General features: G+C 37.4%; 1 protein-coding gene across 16 annotated transcripts in view; it reads right to left on the bottom strand.

The window, feature by feature from the left end:
• AIG1 (androgen induced 1) overlaps window positions 1-22,859 on the bottom strand; it is a 240,202-nt gene that overhangs the window by 177,371 nt on the left and 39,972 nt on the right. For 12 of the 16 annotated variants that reach the window (XR_007412383.1, XM_025422441.3, XM_025422446.3 and 9 more), the window contains exon 2: window positions 10,082-10,237. The exons of the other annotated variants lie outside the window; for them this stretch is intronic. Coding sequence is in view for 11 of the 12 variants with exons in the window: in XM_025422441.3 (XP_025278226.1) it covers window positions 10,082-10,237 (156 nt within the window). In the remaining variant the exon portion in view is untranslated. The remainder of the gene's footprint in view (window positions 1-10,081; window positions 10,238-22,859) is intronic. 16 annotated transcript variants of the gene reach the window in all.

Here is a 22,859-nt window from a genome sequence, read left to right as displayed (position 1 = left end):
TTTTGGCTCTATGGGAAGGGAGATGGCGAGAAGTCTGAGAAAGCGCAAATGGAACTGCCTTTCCACCACCAACAGAAAGCAAATACCTCTGGGTGTGTGGCATCTTCTTTAAAACCCTAAGGTAATTGCAGCAAGGAGGCTCAGGTAGTATTTCTGAATATTCAGACAAAAATGTTACTATATTAATGAATCTAGGGGCTGTTTCTCTTTGTTGACTCAATGCTAATTTTGACAGCATCCCCTGGGCATGTGCATGCTTATATTTTCTGGGCATGGAGATGCTGAGGCTTCTTCCTGTTTACTTAGTCATGTTTATATGAAGGCAGTCGTTCTCATTTTGTAGTAGATTTTTAATGTGAGGAAGAGAAGAGGCCCTCCTTAAGGTTAAGTGGTGGGGATCCAAATGGACACAGAAAACTCATCTCCAACGTGGGCACATCACCACTTATGCTCAGAATTTTCTTGTTTCACATCCCTCCCTAGTCTCCCCTTGGCAAACAATGAACAAAGTTGGTAGAGCATTCAGAGAAGAATAAGCTGATTGGGATGGAAGCGCTCCTTCTGGCTCCTTCTCGGACATGCTCCCTTCATTTTCTTCCCATCCACCAAATCTTAGCAGCACAACCCAACACCCAGTGTATGTTTGGTCCTTTGTGTCAATGGAGCACAGACATAACCTACAGGATAAAGGGAGAGGGAAACATCTTGGCAGGTGCTCTTCAGAGGACCTTAGAAGATAGTGAATGGAGCTATGAGGTGACCTGTGAGCTGTGAGTCCACACATGCTCTTCCCTCACTGTCTCCCAGCTCCTTGTCTTCCCACCTGTCCCCCCAAAAACATCCCCCAAAGTCAGAATGACACCTCAACTTCTGTTCCTGAGAGAGCTATAAAAAGGCATGATGAATGAGAAGTCCTATCCAGGACCTGCTCTTTGTGGTAAGATAAGCAAATCATTAGCATTGGTCATCCCACAGGCACAACTAAAAGTTAATAACCTTTGTGTAGGTGGAAAGTTCACTGGCTCCTTCCTCGGGGGAAAATGTTCCTTTTGGTTTCAACTGATGTGATAACAGCTAAAACAGGTAAGAGTTACCTCAAAATGCCTACAAGGACTGTAGTTTCAGAGCACCCACACAACAAATCATTATTTATTTTTCTACAAAGAAGGAGATGGGGCTGGGGTAGAGGGATGAGGGGGAAAGGTAAGAGAGAGAGAGGAGGAGGAGGAAGAAGGAGACACAGAGAAGGAAGAAGAAAATTAGTTTGTTTCTTTCCTCTTTCCCTTTTTAACCAACAGCTAATATTGTGTCTTGTTTAGGGTTCCCCTAATAAGGGTCTACAAAGATCCTGATTTAGGGGTCTTATTTTTGAGAGCAAGAATCCTATATCTATTTCATAATATGCATCACATTATTAATGTTACTGAAGATCGATTCTACCTTTTCTCAATCACATACTTCAAATATCTATCATACTTATGGATATAAATATGGAAAAAAGATATCTTCATTTCCTGAGACACTTTTGTAGCCCTTCTGCCCCGAAAGAGTGGGAACTCTGTGAAATTGTGGAGGCAGAGAAAATTAAGGCCATTCCACCTCAAGTTTAGCATTAGCACAAGTACAGTCATCTTAGGCTCCTGTGAATAAGAGCTGCACTTTACAGGAAAAACTGCAGAATGTCCTTGACAGGGAATCCCATATCAGAAAGATAACAGAGCTCAGAATGCCCTCAGCAGGGAATCCCATATCAGAAAGACAACAGAGCTCAGAATGCCCTCAGCAAAGAATCCTATATCAGATCTTAAGAAACTCCCCCACCCCTCCCATATTGGAATGGAAAAAATTCCTCCACCCCTTCTGAAAATCCCCTAGACCAGCCCATAAAAAAACCTGGCTGTAACCCACTTCGGGGTCTAAGCCCCTGCTCTGCTGTGTGGAGTATACTTGGACCCAAGCTCAAGCTTGCTAATAAACCCTCATGTGCTTGCATCGGTGTCGGCTCCTTGGTGGTTTCTCGGATTCGCAATCTTGGGCACAACAAAATGACACAGCACATGATCATTCTCTACAATTTCTAGGGAACTATTCAAGGAAGATTTTACTCATCGAACCTAGTTGTCTGCATATCTGAGTTACTGATCTGCAGCAGAGCCAGCTCTCACAAACTTCCTATGGAGTTTCAGAAACTCAACAGGAACCATTTAGTCAATTATATAACATATGGGACTTTCTTTGAGAAGAGCTTCTTTGATTATCGGATTTTGATAGCTGTTTATAAAAATACTAATGAGAATGTACCAAAAAAAAAAAAATGGTGCTGGCAGAGAATGAATGGAAACAATATGCCTTTCTTAGCTAAGATAGAAAATGTCCATAATTAGTCTCAACAGTTTTACTGTATCCATTTTTCATAAAAACATAAACAACAAATTACTTAAAATCCTATTAGTTTTTACTTAGTTTACATTTAATAGTTATCCTCAATATTTGTTACTTATCATATTTCTTAAAACCTGATTTTGTTTGGGCAACAATGTGCCCAACCAATAAGGATAAATCATAATTAGTTTAAGCCCTCAAGGTAAGCTAATTCCCTTCTCCTACTTGCCTTCCCAGTTTTCCATGCAGCTGATTCTAGCCACATGACCCTTCTAACCAACAAAACCTATTGGGAAGTCTGCAGACAGGGCTTATAGGAAACATTCATTAGCCTGATGAAGAGACAAACACATGGGGAGAGCTCCCTAAAGAGCTTCTTCCTCTTCCTGCCTTGAACACGGCTGCAAGGGAGTTGATGTTTGGGGCTTTACCAACCCTCTTGAGGCCTTAGGTAGCAAGTCCAAGGACAAAAAGCCAACATCCTAGAGATAGAAAAGTGGACAATAAAAATGCCTAAGTCTCAAATGATAATAGTGAGCAATACCATCCTTAAACTACCTGTTTACACACTTCTTGTTTTGTGAGGTATTAAATATCTTTATTGCTTAGGCCACAGTTGGATGGATAGTCACTCAATAAATACTAAATTATTTAGGCATTGCTCCTGCTGCTTGGATTACAGCAGTAAATCAAACATACAACCTCCCTGGCCTCACAGGGCATGTACCAAGTCAGAGGAGACATATGCTACAGAAATAAAAGAATAAACATAATATGCCAAGTCATGGTAATCATTATGGAGAATATAAAGCAAGGTAAGGAGATTGAGAATAAAATGGAAAGCTAATTTATATTGATAATTCATGGAAGCTTTACTGAGAGGTAATCATTTGAACAGAGACTTGAATGAATTAAAAGAGTGAACCAGGTGGATAGCTACGGGTGTTTTGTTACTTGCATCTGAAAGCATCATTAACTTAGACATCCAGTAAGTTTGTAGTCATTCGTCAAAACAGAGCTCTGACATAATCACTTCTGGGAAGTCTTCCAGGACCTCCCACTCACTAAAATCAATCCCTTCCTCTTCTAGAATACTTCTTCATCTTCACCCCATGCACTGTTATCTACACCATGCCTTCTTTTACTCTACTTGTTGATATAGCTTATAATGTCACCTTCTCTAGGCATTATGACTCTGGAGGGAAAAGATCAATTCTTAGTCACTGCTATCTTGGCTCTTAGCACTTGGTATCTGCTCACCTAGTGAGCTCCATGTACCCACAAATAGTTATTTTTTTTAAAGATTTTATTTGGGGATCACTTGGTGGCTCAGCGGTTTAGCACCTGCCTTCGGCCCAGGGCGTGATCCTGGAGTCTCCAGATTGAGTCCTACATCGGGCTCCCTGCATGGAGCCTGCTTCTCCCTCTGCCTGTGTCTCTGCCTCTCTCTCTCTCTCTCTTTCTCTGTGTCTCTCATGGATAAGTAAATAAAATCTTTTATGGATAAGTAAATAAAATTTTATTATTTTTTTAAGATTTTATTTACTTATTCATGAGAGACACAGAGAAAGAGAGAGAGAGAGAGAGGCAGAGACACAGGCAGAGGGAGAAGCAGGCTCCATGCAGGGAGCCCGATGTGGGACTCAATCCCAGGACCCTGGGATCACACCCTGAGCCAAAGGCAAACACTCAACCTCAGAGCCAACCAAGCGTCCCACCCACAAATAGTTATCGACTTGACTGGAGCTTCTGCCCTTTGGATGTTTGGATATAAATGTGTAGTTTCCACTGTAGTGTGATTAAAAGTGGGCACCTACAGAAAATGTTGTTAAAGTGTGATTATTTTTTGTGTTGAAGAAATTCATCTTACAAGCATTGAGAAAGCTGACTGCACTGAGTCTCCATGAATGTGTACGAATTTACAAATTACATAGGTCACTTAGGCAGAAAATCTTTGGTTTCCATTTGGGAGACAAAAATATATATGATGGTTGAGAAGCAACCTGGTTCCCTATCAGGTACATCTGTCTAATCACACACTGTCCTTGGTCTTTGGAAAAGGCTATCCAAAAACTGATGTAACCACTCACTTAGGTTAAGTAATTACAGTCTCCCTGGTAGAGGAGGAAAAAGTTCATTTTGTTTACTGATCTTGAATGACTGCTCATCTGTGAACCTTTCTTTCCTCTCAGGCTACTCAATGCACACTCACTTCAGTGCAGGAACAAAGCATTATGATTGATTCAACTCAAAATGAACTGGGTTTTACCATAAAATATAACCTAGCAGATATTATATTTTTAACTTCAAAAGTAAAGAGAAAGGGAAAGGGCATGTGAAGAAACTTAAAACATCAATGAAGGCTTAAAAAAAAAGAGTTTGGTTTTAGGTACTTGTGTGAAAATTTAATAAAGAGAGGATCAGAAGATATTAAGGTATTTTTATATTAAATCCAGAGTTTGTAGAATAAAGTAAATAATATGCTTTTAAAAAATGTTCCCTCAATATCAAAACAGAAGGAAAGGCATTTGCTTCATATACTCTCAAACAGAGTAATAGTCCTTTCTTTTATGTGTTACATTAACAGATATTAATATTAGTAATTAATATTACTTAATGTTTGCTTTCCGTTTAAGCCAATCTCTTACTTAAAACTCAGAAAGGAAAATAATGTTTTTTAGATTGTAGGGTTATGATGATCCAAATGTGTATGCTTCACAACATTTTTCTGAAGAATAGCTTAGAGTCAGATGGTATGTCAATAAATGAAGACTTACTCATCAGTTTTTGAAAATAGGTGCTAAAGACTTTAACTTTGCATTTGAGATTCCAAATCACACTTCCATATTGCCAAAGGAAGCAGGTATCATACAGTCCCCATACAGTCCCATTTCAAGGAATCTAGATCAGGTTGGTACATATAAAATCTTCACAAAGTCTTCATAAGAACTTATAGCACCAGAGACAGTTACTGAACAAATAACTTTGAGACTAAACTCAGATAAAGAAGCTCAAATTCAAGATGCCTGGGTGGCTCAGAGGTTGAGCTTCTGCTTTCAGCTCAGGGTGTGATCCTGGAGCCCAAATTCCAGAAGAACTTAGCTTAGCACCTGCTGGTTTGCCTGGGATACCCTGGATGCCCATCCCTGGTTGGAACAATCCAGATCTCCAGGTCCTTCTCGGGCCCACTCCCCCTCTCTACAGAGAGGGACATCCCCAACTTCACTCATCAGTCAAGGTTAATTTAGCAACAGCTCAGCTTCTGGTATAGAGTAACCCAAGTAACACTAGGAACAAAGATGTATGGGGGAGGTAGCGAGGTTTGATGACATGTCTCATGCAAGCTGAGAAGGTGCAAATGAATGGGACATATATACTTAAATTAATGGGAAAGTATGAGCGTTCTTTGTCACTTAAGGGGCTGCTTTGGATAGCAGTTGGAGACACATTTAAAATTTCTGAGAGAACCAATTTCATACTTATTGTTCTCAATTTTTTTTTTTTTGCTACTCTTCCTCTTTATCTTTTTTGTTTGTTTGGTTGGTTGGTTGAAAGTCTTAGCTGATTCCCTTAACTAGAAGGGTATCTGCTAACAAAAAAGTCAACAAATTCACAGGAGACAAAAGACATTCTTGGTTTGATTGCTCCTAATAAACTTCAGTGCTTCCAGACCACATAATGTCATAGAGTTATTTGTAATGCTTCTTTAAAAGGGTGACAGGGTTCAGAAATAAACTGCACATGGTAAGAAGAGCCTCCCATGGGTTATCCCTGCAAAATGAGTTGCAAGGCTTTGGGAGTGGTGGTGGTTTCCGGCCATTAGCATTACTAATCAAGGCCAGCCTTGCATTTATGGGAATCTACACAAACCAGGATGATACATGCTATGTTCACTCAAGCAACCCTGCCTGATTTCTTCAAGGTTATGCTCAAACAAAACTTTACTCCAATTATCTTTGATTGGAATGCTTCATTATTTTTATATGTCCTAGGGATAGAGTCCATGAAGTAGATGCATTAGGTCCATGAGTCACAAAAATCATATTTCGTGCTTCATGCCCACATAAAGCAATTACTGTCAACTCTCAATTAACCTCGTTATCAGAGGAAGCATTAGTGGAGACAATACAAATCCTGGATAACCTACCCATGTCTTTCTTGCTGCCACAGTTGCAGCTGAGGTGAGAAAGAGAGAAAGAGAGAGAGAGATAATGGGAGCGCCAGGCAAAGCGTGGGGCTAAGAGGTCTCTTCTGGAAAATTTGAGCAGAGGTGCCACTCTGCCCTTTTATCATGTCCCTTGCCTTTCTGCCCTGCGCCAGGAAGCAAAAATAACATTACTTTCTTTGCAATCTCCTGGCTGACAAACAAAAGGTGAGGAGCAAAGGAAGCCAGGAGAAAGTGTGGGGGGGGGGGGGGGAGTACCCTGCAATGCTGGCAATCCCTGGCAGCCCGGAGGCCTCTGGGGACCACAGGCAGTTCTACACAGGGGCTGTGCACCTTGCTCCTTATCCTTAGGAAGCTTGAGCTATTCCCAAGGCTCTCAGGGCACAGGGCAAGTACTCAGGTGTTTTGTTCTTTTGGATTTTGATTGTGTCACCCAACATGGTCAAAGGTGTTTAATTACAAATGTCATAATTAATCATTTGCACACATGATAAGCATTCTTACACTAGAGGTGCCTACAGGTATAAGGACATGCCCATCAAATCAGGTGCTAGGCATTGATGCTCTTCCCATCCTTCAGATGAAATGAACCCACTGAGCCGGGCACTGTTATCCCAGGCTGGGAGCCACAGGACCACTGAAGATGCCACCTCTTCAAGTGATTCCTAGTGGCACTGCTCCAGGAAGGGTTTGCATTTTAACAAGGAAGCAAAACCGCAGTGATAAAACCACACTGAAATTCCAGACCCTAGTGAGGAACTGGTGGTATGGGAGAGACACAGGAGGGGTGGGGGAAAAACTCTGAAGTCACAGCATAGACAAGAGCACACTGGAAAGGAAAACTAGGAAATTACCTTGGGGAAAGAAAGATGAAAAATCATAAAATTATGTTTTAATGAAAAAAACAGTTTGAGTTAAAATGATTATAAAGAGACAAATTCATGTCCTTTGTAAATATGACTTTGCTACAAAATGAATGGGGTCTGGCTGGAAAGAAGTCATTTATCAGTTTTTTGCCTCTGAATGAATTTCTGTGTATCAGCTTGAGAAATCAGGAAAATAGGTGCAAAAAATCAAAAGACAGAGTTAGAAACAGTGGAGGGGCACCTGGGTGGCTCAGTGGTTGAGCATCTGTCTTTGGCTCAGAGCATGATCCCAGGGTTCTGGAATCGAGTCTCGTATCGGGCTCCCCACAGGGAGTCTGGTTCTCTCTCTGCCTATGTCTCTGCCTCTCTCTGTGTGTCTCTCATGGATAAATAAATAAAATCTTAAAAAAAAGGAAATAGTGGAAAACACAAGATTTCTGGAGAATACTGGCCAGAATTCTTCCTAATACCAAAGAGAAAGAGAGAGACAGAGAAAAAATAATAATAATAATAATGAAGGAAGATTATGAAAAATGTAAATATTGACTATAAAATATCAGTGGGTAAGCCAAAAATGAAAGTCAAAGAAATAAGTGAAAGTGCTCATCTGATTGACTGATTCATTATTCTTTAAATTCTCTGGATGCTCATCAGCTAGGGCAGGTGCATACATACACAATGAAATGTGATGTTATGACTTCTGGGTTAAAAAGGAGGGGTGAAATTAAAGGTGTAATTACTTCTCATCCCCTTTTCAAAACACAGAGAGAACAACAATAGTGAAACAGAGAAAAGTATCAAATGTAATCAAACAAGCAAGCAAACAAAAAGTCCCCCATCCTTTTTACACATCATGAAGCATACATGGACCCAATTCAGGAAGGACAGTGAAAACTGACAAATATCTCAAGTCTCAAGCAGGTGCAAAAAGTTTCTGGCCAAAGTAATGTCAAAAACGTCTAATGGGCATATGCCATGTGCTTTTGATGAGAGTGGCAAGAGGCACAATTTAAGCCCTAGAGACACAGTTTTGACACTGTGTAACAGAGGGAGAGGCAGAACTAAGAAAAAATGTGTTAATATTGTATTCCTATTTACTTTTGTATTGTGTTACTGTATCCCTTCTTGCCAAAGAAGACTTCCAGAGGCAATGACTGCCTATAGAAATTCCAAGGGAATAAACCAGTAAAAACAAACAATACACAGACTTGGATTTTCTAGATAATTCTTTCATACATAGAGTATAAATCTTTATACTTTATGCCAGTGGAAATTTTCCCTTAGATGATTATTCTGATAGAAAGTATTTGAATTTTATATGTCAAGTCCAAAAAAGGAAATACTACATAATACGGAAAGCATCTAACTCTGTTAGGTTAAGCAACTGAATTTGAGAGATTTGCTAGATGGTTTCAATCTAAGCACTCATTTAGGTTTTCAAAGGAAAAAGACAAGGGAGTGAGCAGAGGAGTGTGACCAGATTATAAGAATTTTTTTGCTTTGCTCTCAAGAGTGAAGGACTACTTCATCTAAGAAAATACAATTCAGCACATAGAAAAAGCAATTCAGTGATAGTCTGGGTGTTCACTAATTGGTCTTAGAACAAGTGTCTTCTGTAAGCTATAGATTTGGCAAATAATAAGAGCCACTGGAAGGATTTAAAAAAACAACTTTCCAACTCTGTCTACCATGGAACTTTCATTTTGTACATATGCTAGACCAGATCACCTGGGCTTCGTTTTTCCTGTACATTGGTTGACAAAGGAAAGGTCTGAATTTGAATTAGGTAACACACTCTTCCTTGTCTTCACAGTTTGAGATTTACAGTTCTCTCTCTTTTCCTGGCTATGCACAAGTTAAAATCTATAGGATCTCATGGCTCCCTGGCCCTTTAAAGGAACACAGTGTATGTATGGACAATGGATAATTAATGGGCTCATGAAGGAAGTCAAGAAATGGACTTTTTCTAACTATTTTCTAACTGAAAATAATGAAAATCAATGAAGCCAGAACAGACCCAAGCATTAAGCAGCATTTACTTAAGTGATATTAGGCAATGGTACAGTTGGGTGAGCAAAGCAGTATAAGCTAATACTGACCTCCTCTCCCAAGCTCAAAAAATTCAAGAATGGTCATAGACCCAAGGACCATACATTTCAAGTTTGGATTGCCAAAGGAACGGTTATGGGTTAAACTGTGTCTCCCTAAAATTCATATGTTGAAGTCCTAACCCCCCAATATGTAGGAATGTGACTGTAATTGGAGGTAGGGCCTTTAGAGAAGCAATGAAGGTTAAATGAGGTCATGGAGGGGCCCTGATCTGATATGACCGATGTCTTGATAGGAAGAGGAGATAAGGTCATGGACACATGTGTGAGGAGGGCATGTGAGGACACAGGAGGAGGAGGCCATTTATGAGCCCAGTAGAGAGACCTCAGAAGAAATCAACCTTGTGGATGCCCTGTTCTTAAGATTTCTAGTCTTCAGAACTGTGAGGGAAAAAAAATGTTGGTTGTTGAAGCCTCCAAGTCTGCAGTGCTTTGTGATGGTAACCCCAGCAAACTAATTCAGAAATCTGCTATATAATCAGCCCTTCTTTTTCTTTTACAAGCCAGAAAGAAGACCCAAGTTTTCTTTTGTGGTTAGATGCATTCTACGTCATACTCACAACCCCAACAGGAAAGGCCAGTACAGCTAACATCCAGTCCCGGAGTGAGATGAGCTTCTTGAGCTGCCTTTCTTGTTCTTGGTTCCCACTTCCTCTAGTCAGGAGACTGGAAAGATCAGTCAGCACACAAATGCCGAAAAAGACAGCCTGGATGACCTGGAGGGAGACAAGAGCTGGTGTTATGAAGACCAAAGACCTAAAGAGGCCCCAGCTGTAGGACAGCCAACCAGCAACAACTCTGCAACATGATACATGATAAGAGAAGATTGGAAGCATACTTAAAGAGCTGGCCTACAAATGTAAAAGACTTTACAAACGACTTTCTTTACAAAAGGCTATCATAGATGAGAAAATTCATCCTAAAAACACTGCTTCCCTTTTTGCTCATTTCAGTTCAAATGTGAAATAAGCACACACATACATGTCTAAAGAGGCCCAACAGAAAGTAGTATCAAATATCATAAGGATATGTCCATTATTTTGAAAACATCTTATCTGCGATCTAGTTATACTGACCAGTGGGGTTTAGTGAACATCTAAGAAGCGCAAAGAAAAGAATCAGGGTAGCCTGAATATTAAACAAGACACTTTTGTCTGAATGTGAAGAAACCTTCCTATGCTTTAATCTCCTAGATTTAGAAATTTTCTCACCAAAGGAAGTGTTTGGAAGTGTTTCTCACCAAAGGAAGTCCTTGAGCCATAGAGAAATTAACTGAATGCAATAATTAGAGCTGTACAGAGTGATTTTCTGTTGTCAAACCTAAATGATAAGACCTCCTTCTCAGGTTTTCTATGAAATAAAATCTTCCCAAAGTAATATAAACAGAGATACCGCACCATATTCCCCAAAATGCTTTCAGTTGTACATTCCCAAATCAATTACAAATTAAATTACTTACTTCAGCTACATGTAACTTGGACTATCACAGTGGGGAGGACACTAAAACACTGTAATTCCATAATATGTGAAATTCCCAAAGTGGGTGGAAAAGTATTGATGATCCAGAGCTGTGAGTAGAGGCAGGAAGCATACTGTCACATAGCTTGCCACATGATATTTCAAATTATGGAAAGGGCAGAAAATAGAGTCCCTGGGCTCAAAACAATGTCCATTTAGCACCAAGAATAGATTCAGGGTAATTTTTCTGGCTTCTATCTGAAATAATTTACTGATGGTATATTTGTAAAAGATACAATTTTACTAATTACCTCTTTAGAAAACAAAAAGTTTTGTGCAAAATTCCATGTTGGCAGTGGAAAGAATCTGTGATTGAATGGATGAGTTCCTCACTGTGGCACAGAACAAAGGGAAGAAGGAAGGACCCTCAAAATTCCCTGGTTCCATCCTTTAGCATAACATGACACACTCAGATTGTTCATCATTCTGTTCAAATTCTTATCTAAGCCATTTTGAAAATTCTGAATAAAGGAGATTCTATTGCTGGCCTTAGTCAAATAAACAAAAATCCTGCAATATTTTACTATCACTGGCTCTTCCAAGCCTACCAAATACTGCCATTATTAGCCAATCTTAGCTAGAGTATAATGTTATATTCCTTCTCATAACTTAGCCTGTCTTTTAGCTTCAATGACTTAAAGTTTATTGTTATTCTTTCTACAACCAGAAAAACCAGAATGGGAGACGGTGAATCTGCCATAACTGAGTATGGCTCAACTCAAGAGTTGGCAAGAATCATGTTGTGATGACCAGAAATAATTTCAATGACTCAGGGAATAATTTCACAGTTAGGAAAACTTTCCATACCATATCTTATCACTTTAGATGTTTGACCTTTATGTTAAACACAAAGAAATTGGAGTTGCCAGGCTGGGGAATAATAATCTCCATGCCAATTTGGCCAGTGAGCATATTAAAAGATGTCATACCTGATCAATTACCAGGGAAATGCAAATGTAGACCACTGAGATAGCATTTTTCACTCATATAATTATTTGTAATTTAATTCTAATAATACCACTGGTTATAAGTATGTTCTGCATACTTATAATATGGGAATGCAAATTTGGATGACCCCTTTGAAGAATAGTTGGCAATATCTCGTGATATAAAGATGCATAGACTCTATTATCTAATGACTTCATTACAGAGGGTATTTCCTTACTGAAACTCTCATACATGTGTTCTTGTCACATGCATACAAAAGTTAATTTCTGCATTCATTCCTTCAAAAAAGTCAGCCTATATGTCTCAATTATTGACTGGATAAATAAACAGTGCTATATTCATAGAGTGGAATTCTAAGTACATATCAATTTTTCATTCTTACAACAAAACATTAAACAAAAAAGGGGGGGGAGTTACAGTTTGATAGTATTAAAATAAATTTCAAAAAGATTAATAGCACTCAGTTCAGGTACCTCTACCAGGAGTATAAGACTTGGGGTACCTTGGTGGCTTAGTTGGTTAAGCATCAGACTTTGGCTCAGGTCATGATCCCAAGATTCTGGGATCAAGCCCTACTTTGGGCTCCCTGCTCAGCGGGGAGCCTGCTTCTCTCTCTTCCCTCCACCCCTCCCCCTGCTTGTGCACAAAAACTCTCTTTCTCATGAATAAAGAAAATATTTTAAAATAAAAAAGGAGAATAAGACTAGAGGAAGATACAAGGGCCTCAACTGTACTAATAATACTTTATTTCTTAAAATGATTCTGTATATAGAAGCTTGTATTATTTTCTATGTACTTCATTATTATGAAACATTTACAAATAACTTAAAAGTAAAAGGTAAAAAGGAGTGGTTTTCATACTTTGGAAATGTAGTTGGCTAGTCTCTTTCACTTGCTTTCATTCTTAACTCAGTTTTCTCTATTTTATAGATGGACTAGTAATAGCAGGATTTAGTGAGTTCCAAATTAAGTGAATTATAAAATTTCATGATCAAGTATCTACCACCAGAGTTGCCTTCCCACCATAAACAACTAGACATTTGAACTAAATATATAAATCAGGTTTTTCATATATTGAACTTTTTCCTCTGCAATAAGTCAAAGAAATCTTTTTTTTATTAAATGGCTCACCTGATGATGTCAGGCCCACCTTAAATAATTCTCTTTTTGCCACATAAATTAATATAATTACAGAATTGATTGTATTCACAGGATCTTCCAAAACCCCATGGAAGGAAATTATACAATGGTGAATATTACTGAAAGCCATTTTATTATTCTGCCTACCACAAACTGTGGGTTAAACAATTTTCAGAGCTCAGTCAGAATGAAGAGTTATTCAAATTCTGACCAGAGAGGCCTTATTGACTACAAGCATTCAGTAGTCTGAGACCTAAGAAGTTTATTACCTAAATAGTGATGCTAAAGTAGCCTTGAAATAAAAGCTACTTTATATCCATCCCAAAAATTCTTAAGAGCAAGGATCAAAATATACATATACAAGTAACCTAAATACTTGCAAAAACATAATTCTACAATTTCCAAAGAAATATACCAAAATCCAGACATTCAACAATATCCAACATTATAAAATTCAACATATAATAAATTACTAGACTTTCCAAAAAGGTAAAAAAAAAAAAATCCTTAACCAAAAGGAAACCAATTAAATAAAAACAGACATTGAAATGACAGAAGTATTTGAATTAGGAGATAGGAACATAAATCACTAAATTAAATAAGTTCAAGAAGTTAAATGAAAATAATGAATGGGGGGAAAAAGACATTTAAAAGAACCAAATGGAACATTGAAAAATTAAAGATGCTTCCTGAAACTTAAAAGTCACTGAGTGAAATAATAGCGCATTAGATGTTGCAGAAGAAATATTTTAAAAATTGAACATATAGAAATATAAATTATCCAAAATGGATCAGAAAGAAAGAGATTTTAAAAATCAACAGAATTTCAGTGAACTGTGAGAAAATGTCAAGCAGTCTAATCTGTGTATATTGAAGCTCTAACGAAGCAGGAAAGGAGGCATGTAGAAAAAGTATTAGAAGAAATAACGGCTGAAGTTATTCCAAAACTTCATGACATTTTCATGAAACTATAAACCTACAGATCTAAGAAACTAAACAAATGGAGTATACTCAAAGTCACATCAAGGTATCAACAAATGGAGTATACTCAAAGTCACATCAAGGCAAGGCAGTATACGATCAAATGCTGAAAATCTGTGATAAAGAAGAACTCTTAAAAGCCACTGGAGGAGGGGCTCCTGGGTGGCTCAGTTGGTTCAGGGTCTGACTCTTGATTTCAGCTCAGGTCATGATATCAAGGTTGTGGGGTCAGGCTTCACATTCGGCAGGGAGTCTGCTTGATGATTCTCTCCCTTCCCCCACTCATGCATGCACACATTCTCTCTCTCCCTCTTTTCTTTAAAAAAGCTTCTGGAGGAAAAAGACATATCACATACACAAAAATAAAGAAGAAATTTCACAGACTTTTCATGTAAAACAACACAAGCCAGAAAACAATGGAATAATACCTTTCCAATAAGGGGGAAAATTTCTCAAAGGTGGAAGACTTTTTCAGACTAACAGAAGCTGAAAGAATTCACTGTCAATAGATTTTTCACTATAGGATATGTCAAAGGAAAGGAAAAAATGATACCAGATAATAACTTTCAGTCTATAGCAAGCAACGATAATTGCTAAAAATTAGTAAATATGTGGATAAAATATAAAAGATCTATCTTTTGTTTTTTAAAGATAATTGATGCAAAAATATGAGAAAATATTGTAAGGATTTAAACATATTTGGAAATAAAATTATGACAACAGCACAAAGAAAGAAATGGAAGGCACAGGTTGTTGAGTTTTTAATTTTATATAAAGTAGCATAATGTTATTTGGCAGCAGATAGTGATAAGTTAAAGATGTATACCGTAAACCCTAGAGGAAATAAAATGATCTTCAGCATTAGTTGTATGTGCCACATAACAAATTACCACAAATTTAGCAGCTTAAAACACCATGAATTTATTTATTTATTTATTTTTCACAGTTCTGTACATCAGAAGTCCAAGTGGGATAATCTGGTTTCTATGCCATCAAAATCAAGATATTGGTCAAGCAGGGTTCTTACCTGGAGGCTCAAGGAAAGGAGCTTCCAAGCTCATTCTGGCGGTTAGTAGAATTCAGTCCCTTTTGAGTATAAGACTGAGGTTCATACTTCTTTATTATGTGTGGGCCAGTCATTCTCAGCTACTTGGATCTGCTCTCTACCCCGTGTACCTGTTCCCACCCCTCAATCCTCAAATCCAGCAACAGAATATCAGATTCCTCTGGTGCTTCAGATCCCTCTGACTTTTTCTTCTGCCATCAGTCTGAAAAAGCTTTCTACCTGTAAGGATTCATGTGATAAGATCAAGCCCACAAGGGTAATGTCCTAATGTGAACTGTGCTATGTATCAAAATACAATCAGAGAAATTATATTTCATTAATTGACAGGTTCTTAGGGTTAAAGTAGGGCATCATTGGGGGCCAATTTAGAAATTTTGTCTATCTCAGCTAAAAAGCCAATACTGGAAATAAAATGGAATACTAACAGTACATTAGGGTAATGCAAAAGAAGTCAGAAATTGGGAAAAAGAACAAAGACTAGACAAGACAGAAAAAAAAAAAAACAGTAAGATCTCAGACCTTAACCCAATAATGCCTCTAATTACATTAAATACAGATGGTTTAAACTCTCCCAGTTAATATCATAGATTGACAGACTGCATTTAAAACACAAACAAAAAGCACTTTAAGTAAATAGATATGGATTTGTTGAAAGTAAATGGATGTAAATACCAATTGTAAGAAAGCTGGAATAGCCATACTAATATCAAAAAGTAGGTTTCAAGATAAAGGATGTTACCAAAAATAAAAAGAAACATTTATAATGACAAAAGGGTAATTCATTAAGAAAACATGATGATCTTAAAAAGTAAAAACTAATTTAATATGGGACTAAATTATTCAATAAATGATAATAATTTAATAATAAATAATTCATTGATTCTTGGGAAACAGGTGCTCTTATGAAGATTTAAAAGGAAAGGAAAGGAGAAACCTTAAAAATGCAAAAAAAAAAATAAGAAGAGAAGCAGAATCTCATATTCTAGAAGAGAAAAAGAAAAGTAATTTGGCAAATACAAATGTAACAGTTCTAAATAACAGTTTGCCAAACTCGTAAGATTAATGGCATTATGATGTCTTTTTTTTAGACTTTATTTATTCATGAGAGACACAGACAGAAAGGCAAAGACATAAGCAAAGGGAGATACAGCACTTGATCCCAGAACCCTGGATCACAACCTGAGCCAAAGGCAGATGCTCAACCACCAGGTGCCCCAGTATTATGAAGTCTTATACCCTTCTACAGTTGATCCATCTTCTTATCCAGCGGTGTCATCTAACATAGCAGTCGCTTCACTATTACGTGGTACCTACCCTGTCACTGTCTGTAGACCTCTACACTGGCTCTCCCTAGCTTGTGACCACAGTACGGCCCCCATCTCACCTGAACTGCTATAGAAGACTCCTCCAATCAGTGTGTGGAGGTCAGGGAAAGGAGGTACCACAAAATGAATCTCTCCTCATTTCCAAACATCAGGAGACAGAGCGAAAATTGTTGGGTTTTGTTAGTTGTGTTGTTTTGTTTTGTTTTAATTCACATTGGCTGATTTTCAAAAGATAATCTCTAAAAATTTTAGAGCAGTCCACCATTCTCTACAGAGAAGTACAGACTGACTTTTGGTTATATTGTTCATTTAAGCAGTCAGCCAATACTGTTTAGCTAACACTTTAGATTCTGCTACTTTATTAGAATTTGATTTGAGCTAACATCCAACAAATCATGTTAGAAACATTTTACTCTATTGCCTAATATGTAGCATGTTGTCCACTGCAACTTAAAATTCATTAAATTAACTTAAGAATGTGAAAGTCATATGGAGATGCACAAGTGAATCTTAAGTAGGATTACCTTGAAGCATTATTTGGTTCCAGCCATTCTGCAGAGCTGGCATTTCCAAACCATCAACTCAGCATGACACATACATACACCATCTGGCTTTGAGTTCTTAGCAGGCTGGCTGCTCTTATTATTTTGTATCATATGTAGAAATGAAGTGGTCAAATGTACCATATCTCTCCAAGAAATATAAATGGAAATTTATCGAAATGAAAAAAAAATCCCAGAATATTTTGAACTCACTCTAATATTTGTTCCTCTAGAATGTTCTCTACTGTTGAGTAATTCCTTCTGCATTTTCTCTCCACCCCCTCAACTCTGTCAGGAAATAATATTTACTGAGTCATTTTAGGTTTAGGATTCAATTCCACAAGTATGGAAATGTACCCAAATTTCATTCATACTCTTATCTTTTCTTACCCATGAGTGGTTTTCATTAAATTAATATTATTTTCCTTTTTTCTCTAGAATGCACTAAACTATTAAATTCTGTTTCTAGCATAGGGCAAATTTGTTAGACTTCTACCATTTATTCCCCAAAATATATGATATGGTTTATCCAGAATAGGTTTTATTTTATTTCATTAGATCATCTTCAATGTCCCCAATCATATGTAATTACACCAAAGCTTTAGTCTGTATATTGGGGTATGTCATTACTATAATTAGTTGCTAATTTACATTTCCGTCTAACAGACTAATCTCAAGCAAGAACAAAGAATGCACCAAAGTAGGAAACACAGCATTTTAAGTAAGAAATACAAATCATTGTTTATATGAATTTTTAAAGACCACAGTATGGCTATATTGACCATTGGGAGTAAGACTTCCAATGACTTATATGTATCATGTACCATTTATTTATTATACTGGATTTTGTAAGATTATCATAAGAATTCCATAATATTCGAACATTTTGCTAATTTTAAAGTTAATTGAGACATGGTAGACAGAAGAAACAAGAAGACGGAACTCTAAGGGGTAGCAATGGATACTGGAGTAATGTGGATCACGGGCTGAAAGAAAACTGTAAAGAACAGATGGAAAGAAGGCAGTAAGATTTATAGTTGTCATAAACAAGGTCCTGGAGGAGGCCCTTGTATGAGGATAAGAGCATTAATTAAAAGGAGATTTAGATAAAGAATAAAGCAATTCATGGCAATATCTGTGTTCAATGAAGAGTGAATTTGACTGAAGGAGTGAACATGTGGAAAGGATATAAGGGCCATAAAATAGCAGTACTATAAAACACAATCTTCAAGGGATTCCCCCTGTATTCCACAAGTATCATACTTTTTAAAAGCACATAATTCCTTCCCCTTGTTATTAAGATCAAGAGCGAATGCCAGAAGTATTTCAGCGCCATGAGACAGTGACTCAGTATGAAGTCAAATGAGTGAATTCTGCAAGGATCTCCTTTGCATTTGTTTCCAGTGCCTTCCTTGCCTAAGACATCTGAGTATCTGTAGCAATTCTCCAAGAGCCCTGGAAGTCCGTCAACTACAGGGAGACCATAGACAGTTACATTTTTGGATGCTCCTTTGTAGAGAAATCAATGCATTTAAAACTACCACAGGCTCTCTCTGCCTCTCTTATCCACTGAGACCCTCCCCAACAGATGCACTGGCTGGTGAATTTTCCTCTAAGGCGCTGAACAAGCCAACATGGTTCTCTCACTAGAGACTGTAACTGTTTTTGCTAAATCTGCCATTTAAGTGATGTGCTGTAAGCCCAAGGTTTTTCAAGAAATCTTCACCGCAAACATTTTTGAGGAGATGGACTCACTGTATCATCAAGCCAGTGGTTTTCAGAATGTGATTTAGAATCCTTGCCCATGTACACAGACATTTACCTCATGCTGCTCTATCTCATTACTGAAAATCGATGAAGTAAGCCATAAGTCACCACTGGCAAGCAGTCCATTCAGACAGAAAGAAAAATAAGCTTTTCAGTTAGAAATAACGTGCTTCGATAAGCAGCTTTTGGAAAGAAAAGCCTGTCAACAAAATTCATTAACAATATCATGTAATTGCTTTCAATATATAAGGAGCAAGGAGAACAGTCATCTAAAGAAGGCATTTGGATATGCTCCACAAAGGAATGGGTGCAATCATACCATGTTCCAGCAACAATACTTTAATGTTCTATTAAAAGTATAGCAGGGACCTTTCCAGGGACTCCACTCAAATCTGCAAATAAAGGCAGAAATTTCCCCTCAGGTGTTCTCACTGCACTTCACTGATACCATGAGCTACTGAAAACTTGTGTTGGCTTAAAGATTTTTTAAACTATTAGTATTAGCATGAATCCCTTTTGAACACTGAATTAAACACACCATTGATTTATTTAACAAATATTTATTGATCGCTATGTATGAAGTCAAATGAGTGAATTCTTCAAGGATCTCCTTTGCATTTGTTTCCAGTGCCTTCCTTGCCTAAGACATCTGAGTATATCTGTAGCAATTCTTCGACAGCCCTGGAAATCTGTCAACTACAGGGAGACCATAGCACTTAGTGAACTAGTAATGTAGAAACACAGACTATGAAATGATTGTGCGTTGAGCTACAATTTCGAATGTGCTTACAAGTGTCTAACCTCTAATTTGGTGGACTCCACATCTGTTAAACACATTATATCTAGATTTAAGCATAATAATAGTGATAACCAATTATTAAAAAAATGTTGTGTCTTAACCCTGTCCTGGAGTGCATTACATTTTCTAATATTGTAAAATGTTATCCCACTATCTTCTTACTCTTTTCAGCAGAAGATGATTTAAGTGCCAACCTAATCATTAAAGAGCTAGATAAATCTGAAGACTACATTTAAAAAGGACCTTGATCTGAATTAAGAGAAAATCAGATGTTGATTAGATATAAAATCAGATAATCATACATAACCTGTGCAAAATCTATATATAATGACATATATATTAAAAACATATACATATATACACGTGAAATTGTGTTAATAAAACCTATTAGGAAGACACGGCCCCTGTTCTTAGAAGTTTCTATTTTCAATATTTAATAATCTATTGATTTTGCTCTAACATTGAGTCTACAAAAGGCTACATCTCTACAATTGTAATTAACTACTTGGCAGGGAACTAACTGAATGGTTAACATAGTTATGAAGACACTTTACTGTTTCTAGATACTGATTTCTGCCTTCAGAAACAGATCTTCCAGACAAAAGTTTCTGGATGGCTTTGAGAGATCTCACTCCCTATCAGCCAGTATTTGCTCATATTGGACATTGTTTTACCATATTCACTAGTTTAATATATCCTTTTCAAGTTTACTGTTACAGAGCCTAAAGAGTAGAAGATGAATCATTCATTTCTATTGTCCACTAGTTCATGTAAGACTCCACAATATTTACCTCAAGATTGGTAATATTAATTAAATCCCAGAGCCCTTACAGTTTCAGAAAGTATGAAACTAGTGCTCAAAGAGTCTTCCCACCATCCAACTTAAGTAACAATGAAAATGTCAGAGATGCCTGGGTGGCTCAGCAGTTGAGGGTCTGCCTTTAGCTCAGGGTGTGATCCTGGAGTCCCGGGATCAAGTCCCGCATCAGGCTCCCTGCATGGAGCCTGCTTTTCCCTCTGCCTGTGTCTCTGTGTGTGTGTGTGTGTGTCTCATGAATAAATAAATAAAATCTTAAAAAAATGAAAATGTCAGACAAAATTGAAGGTTCCTAAGACATTCTATAATTTCATTAATGACACAGAAAAGTCTGATAGTACCAAGTATGGGAGATGATATGGAACAAATTAGTGGGAGTATAGCTTGGTTTAATCACTTTGAAAAACAATGGTATTACTTAGTGAAACTGAGGATTCATTTACCTATGAATGGTTTTATGTATGTCTCCTGGAACCTAGAGTACAAAACTTGGAATGAGATTGGAGATTATAGCTTTCATCCTTCAGTCTACTGTTAAAAAAAAAAAAAAAAAAAGTGGTACCATTATTTATTACAGTAAACAAAGAAATACATACAATTCTCACTTAGGTAACAATGTAAATATAGATATTATTTTTAAATGAAGTTATTACCTTTAAGTTTCTCTTAAGAAACAAGCTTTTCTTATAAGTTTAAAAGTGATCTAATGATTGTAAGTTTGAATCATAACTAAAGTGCAATATGATTTTCTAGTTCTTTAAGGACTTGGTGACATTGAGAACACTGGAACTGTAAGTTTATGTTAGGTTTCAGAATTGAAGTCATTATTTTTTTTAAAAAGGCAGAAGTTTAATATAAATAACATCTGAGCTATCATAGGAGTACTGCAAGATATAACAAGAACTCTAAAAGCTTCTCTGTGGCTCACAGAGACCATCTAAGGAAAGAAGTACTTAGAGAAGGTCCTCCTCCCCAAGGATGGGCTTTAGAAACCTCACATTAGAAGGTATGCTTGCAGCCTCTTAGATGGTGGTAAAGTTCTCTGGGTTGCCTGAGCAAGATCTGGTCCATAGTCAGTGGGCAAGGAGGAAGTAGCCTTTCCAGGTGCAGATAAGCCTTAGCTCATGTGCAGGAGCACACAAGTCGCTGCACAACCACGGCAGGCAGGAGACCAAGGGCATTGGGTGCCCTCCTTGGGAAGCCCACCGGAAGGTCACCAAGAGTCTGCATGACCCTGCCTGTGGCTGGGGAGAAGCAATATTAGACATCCTCTTATCCATGTGGCTGATCAGTGGGGCAGACAGAACCAGTAAGCAAAACTCTATCCTCCTGCAATGTCCTTTCAGCACCCCTCATTTACCATCACTGTGAAGTAGAAATGCTTAAAAAGCCCAGTCCATTATGGAAGAGTAGATATTACAGGGTGAATCTGGAGCTGAGAAATAATACATACTTATTTAATTCACCATGATTTCATTGATATTTAATAGCACTGAGGGCACTGTTTCATTTGTTCTAATGAAACGTGGAAGAATAAGGGACGGACATTTGTTTTGAATTATTCAGCATGGCAACATGAGTCCTACCTCCTGACTTTGGACCATTTAATTATTTTATGTCATCTTCTATAGAAAGAAAATCAGGAAAACCAGTGGAGATATTACCTTAACATTTTAAATATGGTAGAGCATTCAAAGTAGCCTATTTTGCTACTAATTTGTGATACTTGTGTGATACTTGTGATTTTGGTTGAAGTGAATAGCCAAAATGAAATTTTACAAAGATGCTGAAATTTAACCAATCATTATCATGACCTTTCTGTTCACTTCAGAATTGTAATGACAAAAAAAAAAAAAAAAGAAAACAACCCAAATGTGCACCAACGCAACCATCGATAAAAAAATAGAAGTATTAAAAGAATAATGCACAGAAGTGGAAACTAATTTACTTGGAGTTACCTGTATCAACGTTAGTGAATCATTCAAGCACAATGTTGAACAACAAAAGTAAGCTGGAGAAGACAGAAAAGCTATATAATTTAAATAAAGACCTAAAATAACTGAATAAAAATCCACAGTATTAGCCCAGGTAAAACTACAAGGAGAAGACAGAAGACAGTAATAAATGATGGTACCCAGAGCTGAGTTAGACCTCCATCTCCCCTTCCCAGTACACAGCTCAGGTCACTTTTTATCTTGTTTTTTTGTTTTTTGTTGTTTTTTATTTTTTTACCACCTGATTCAAGTATAATGACATCATCAATAGCATTGCTGTTTTATAAATATCTAACTTTCTTGTAGGCCAGTGAGGGGAGGGTTTGGCTTTAATTCAATATTGCAACCCTTAAGATTGGCACATGTGGGGTGTAGTATTAATACCTATTTGCCAAATACAGAATTAATAATAGTGGCAAAGACAGTCTAATGAGGTGGCAA

The sequence above is a fragment of the Canis lupus genome, chromosome 1 (assembly GCF_003254725.2).
Source record: "Canis lupus dingo isolate Sandy chromosome 1, ASM325472v2, whole genome shotgun sequence".
Classification (NCBI taxonomy): Eukaryota; Metazoa; Chordata; class Mammalia; order Carnivora; family Canidae; genus Canis; species Canis lupus.
This window is presented reverse-complemented; position numbering and strand designations above follow the sequence as displayed.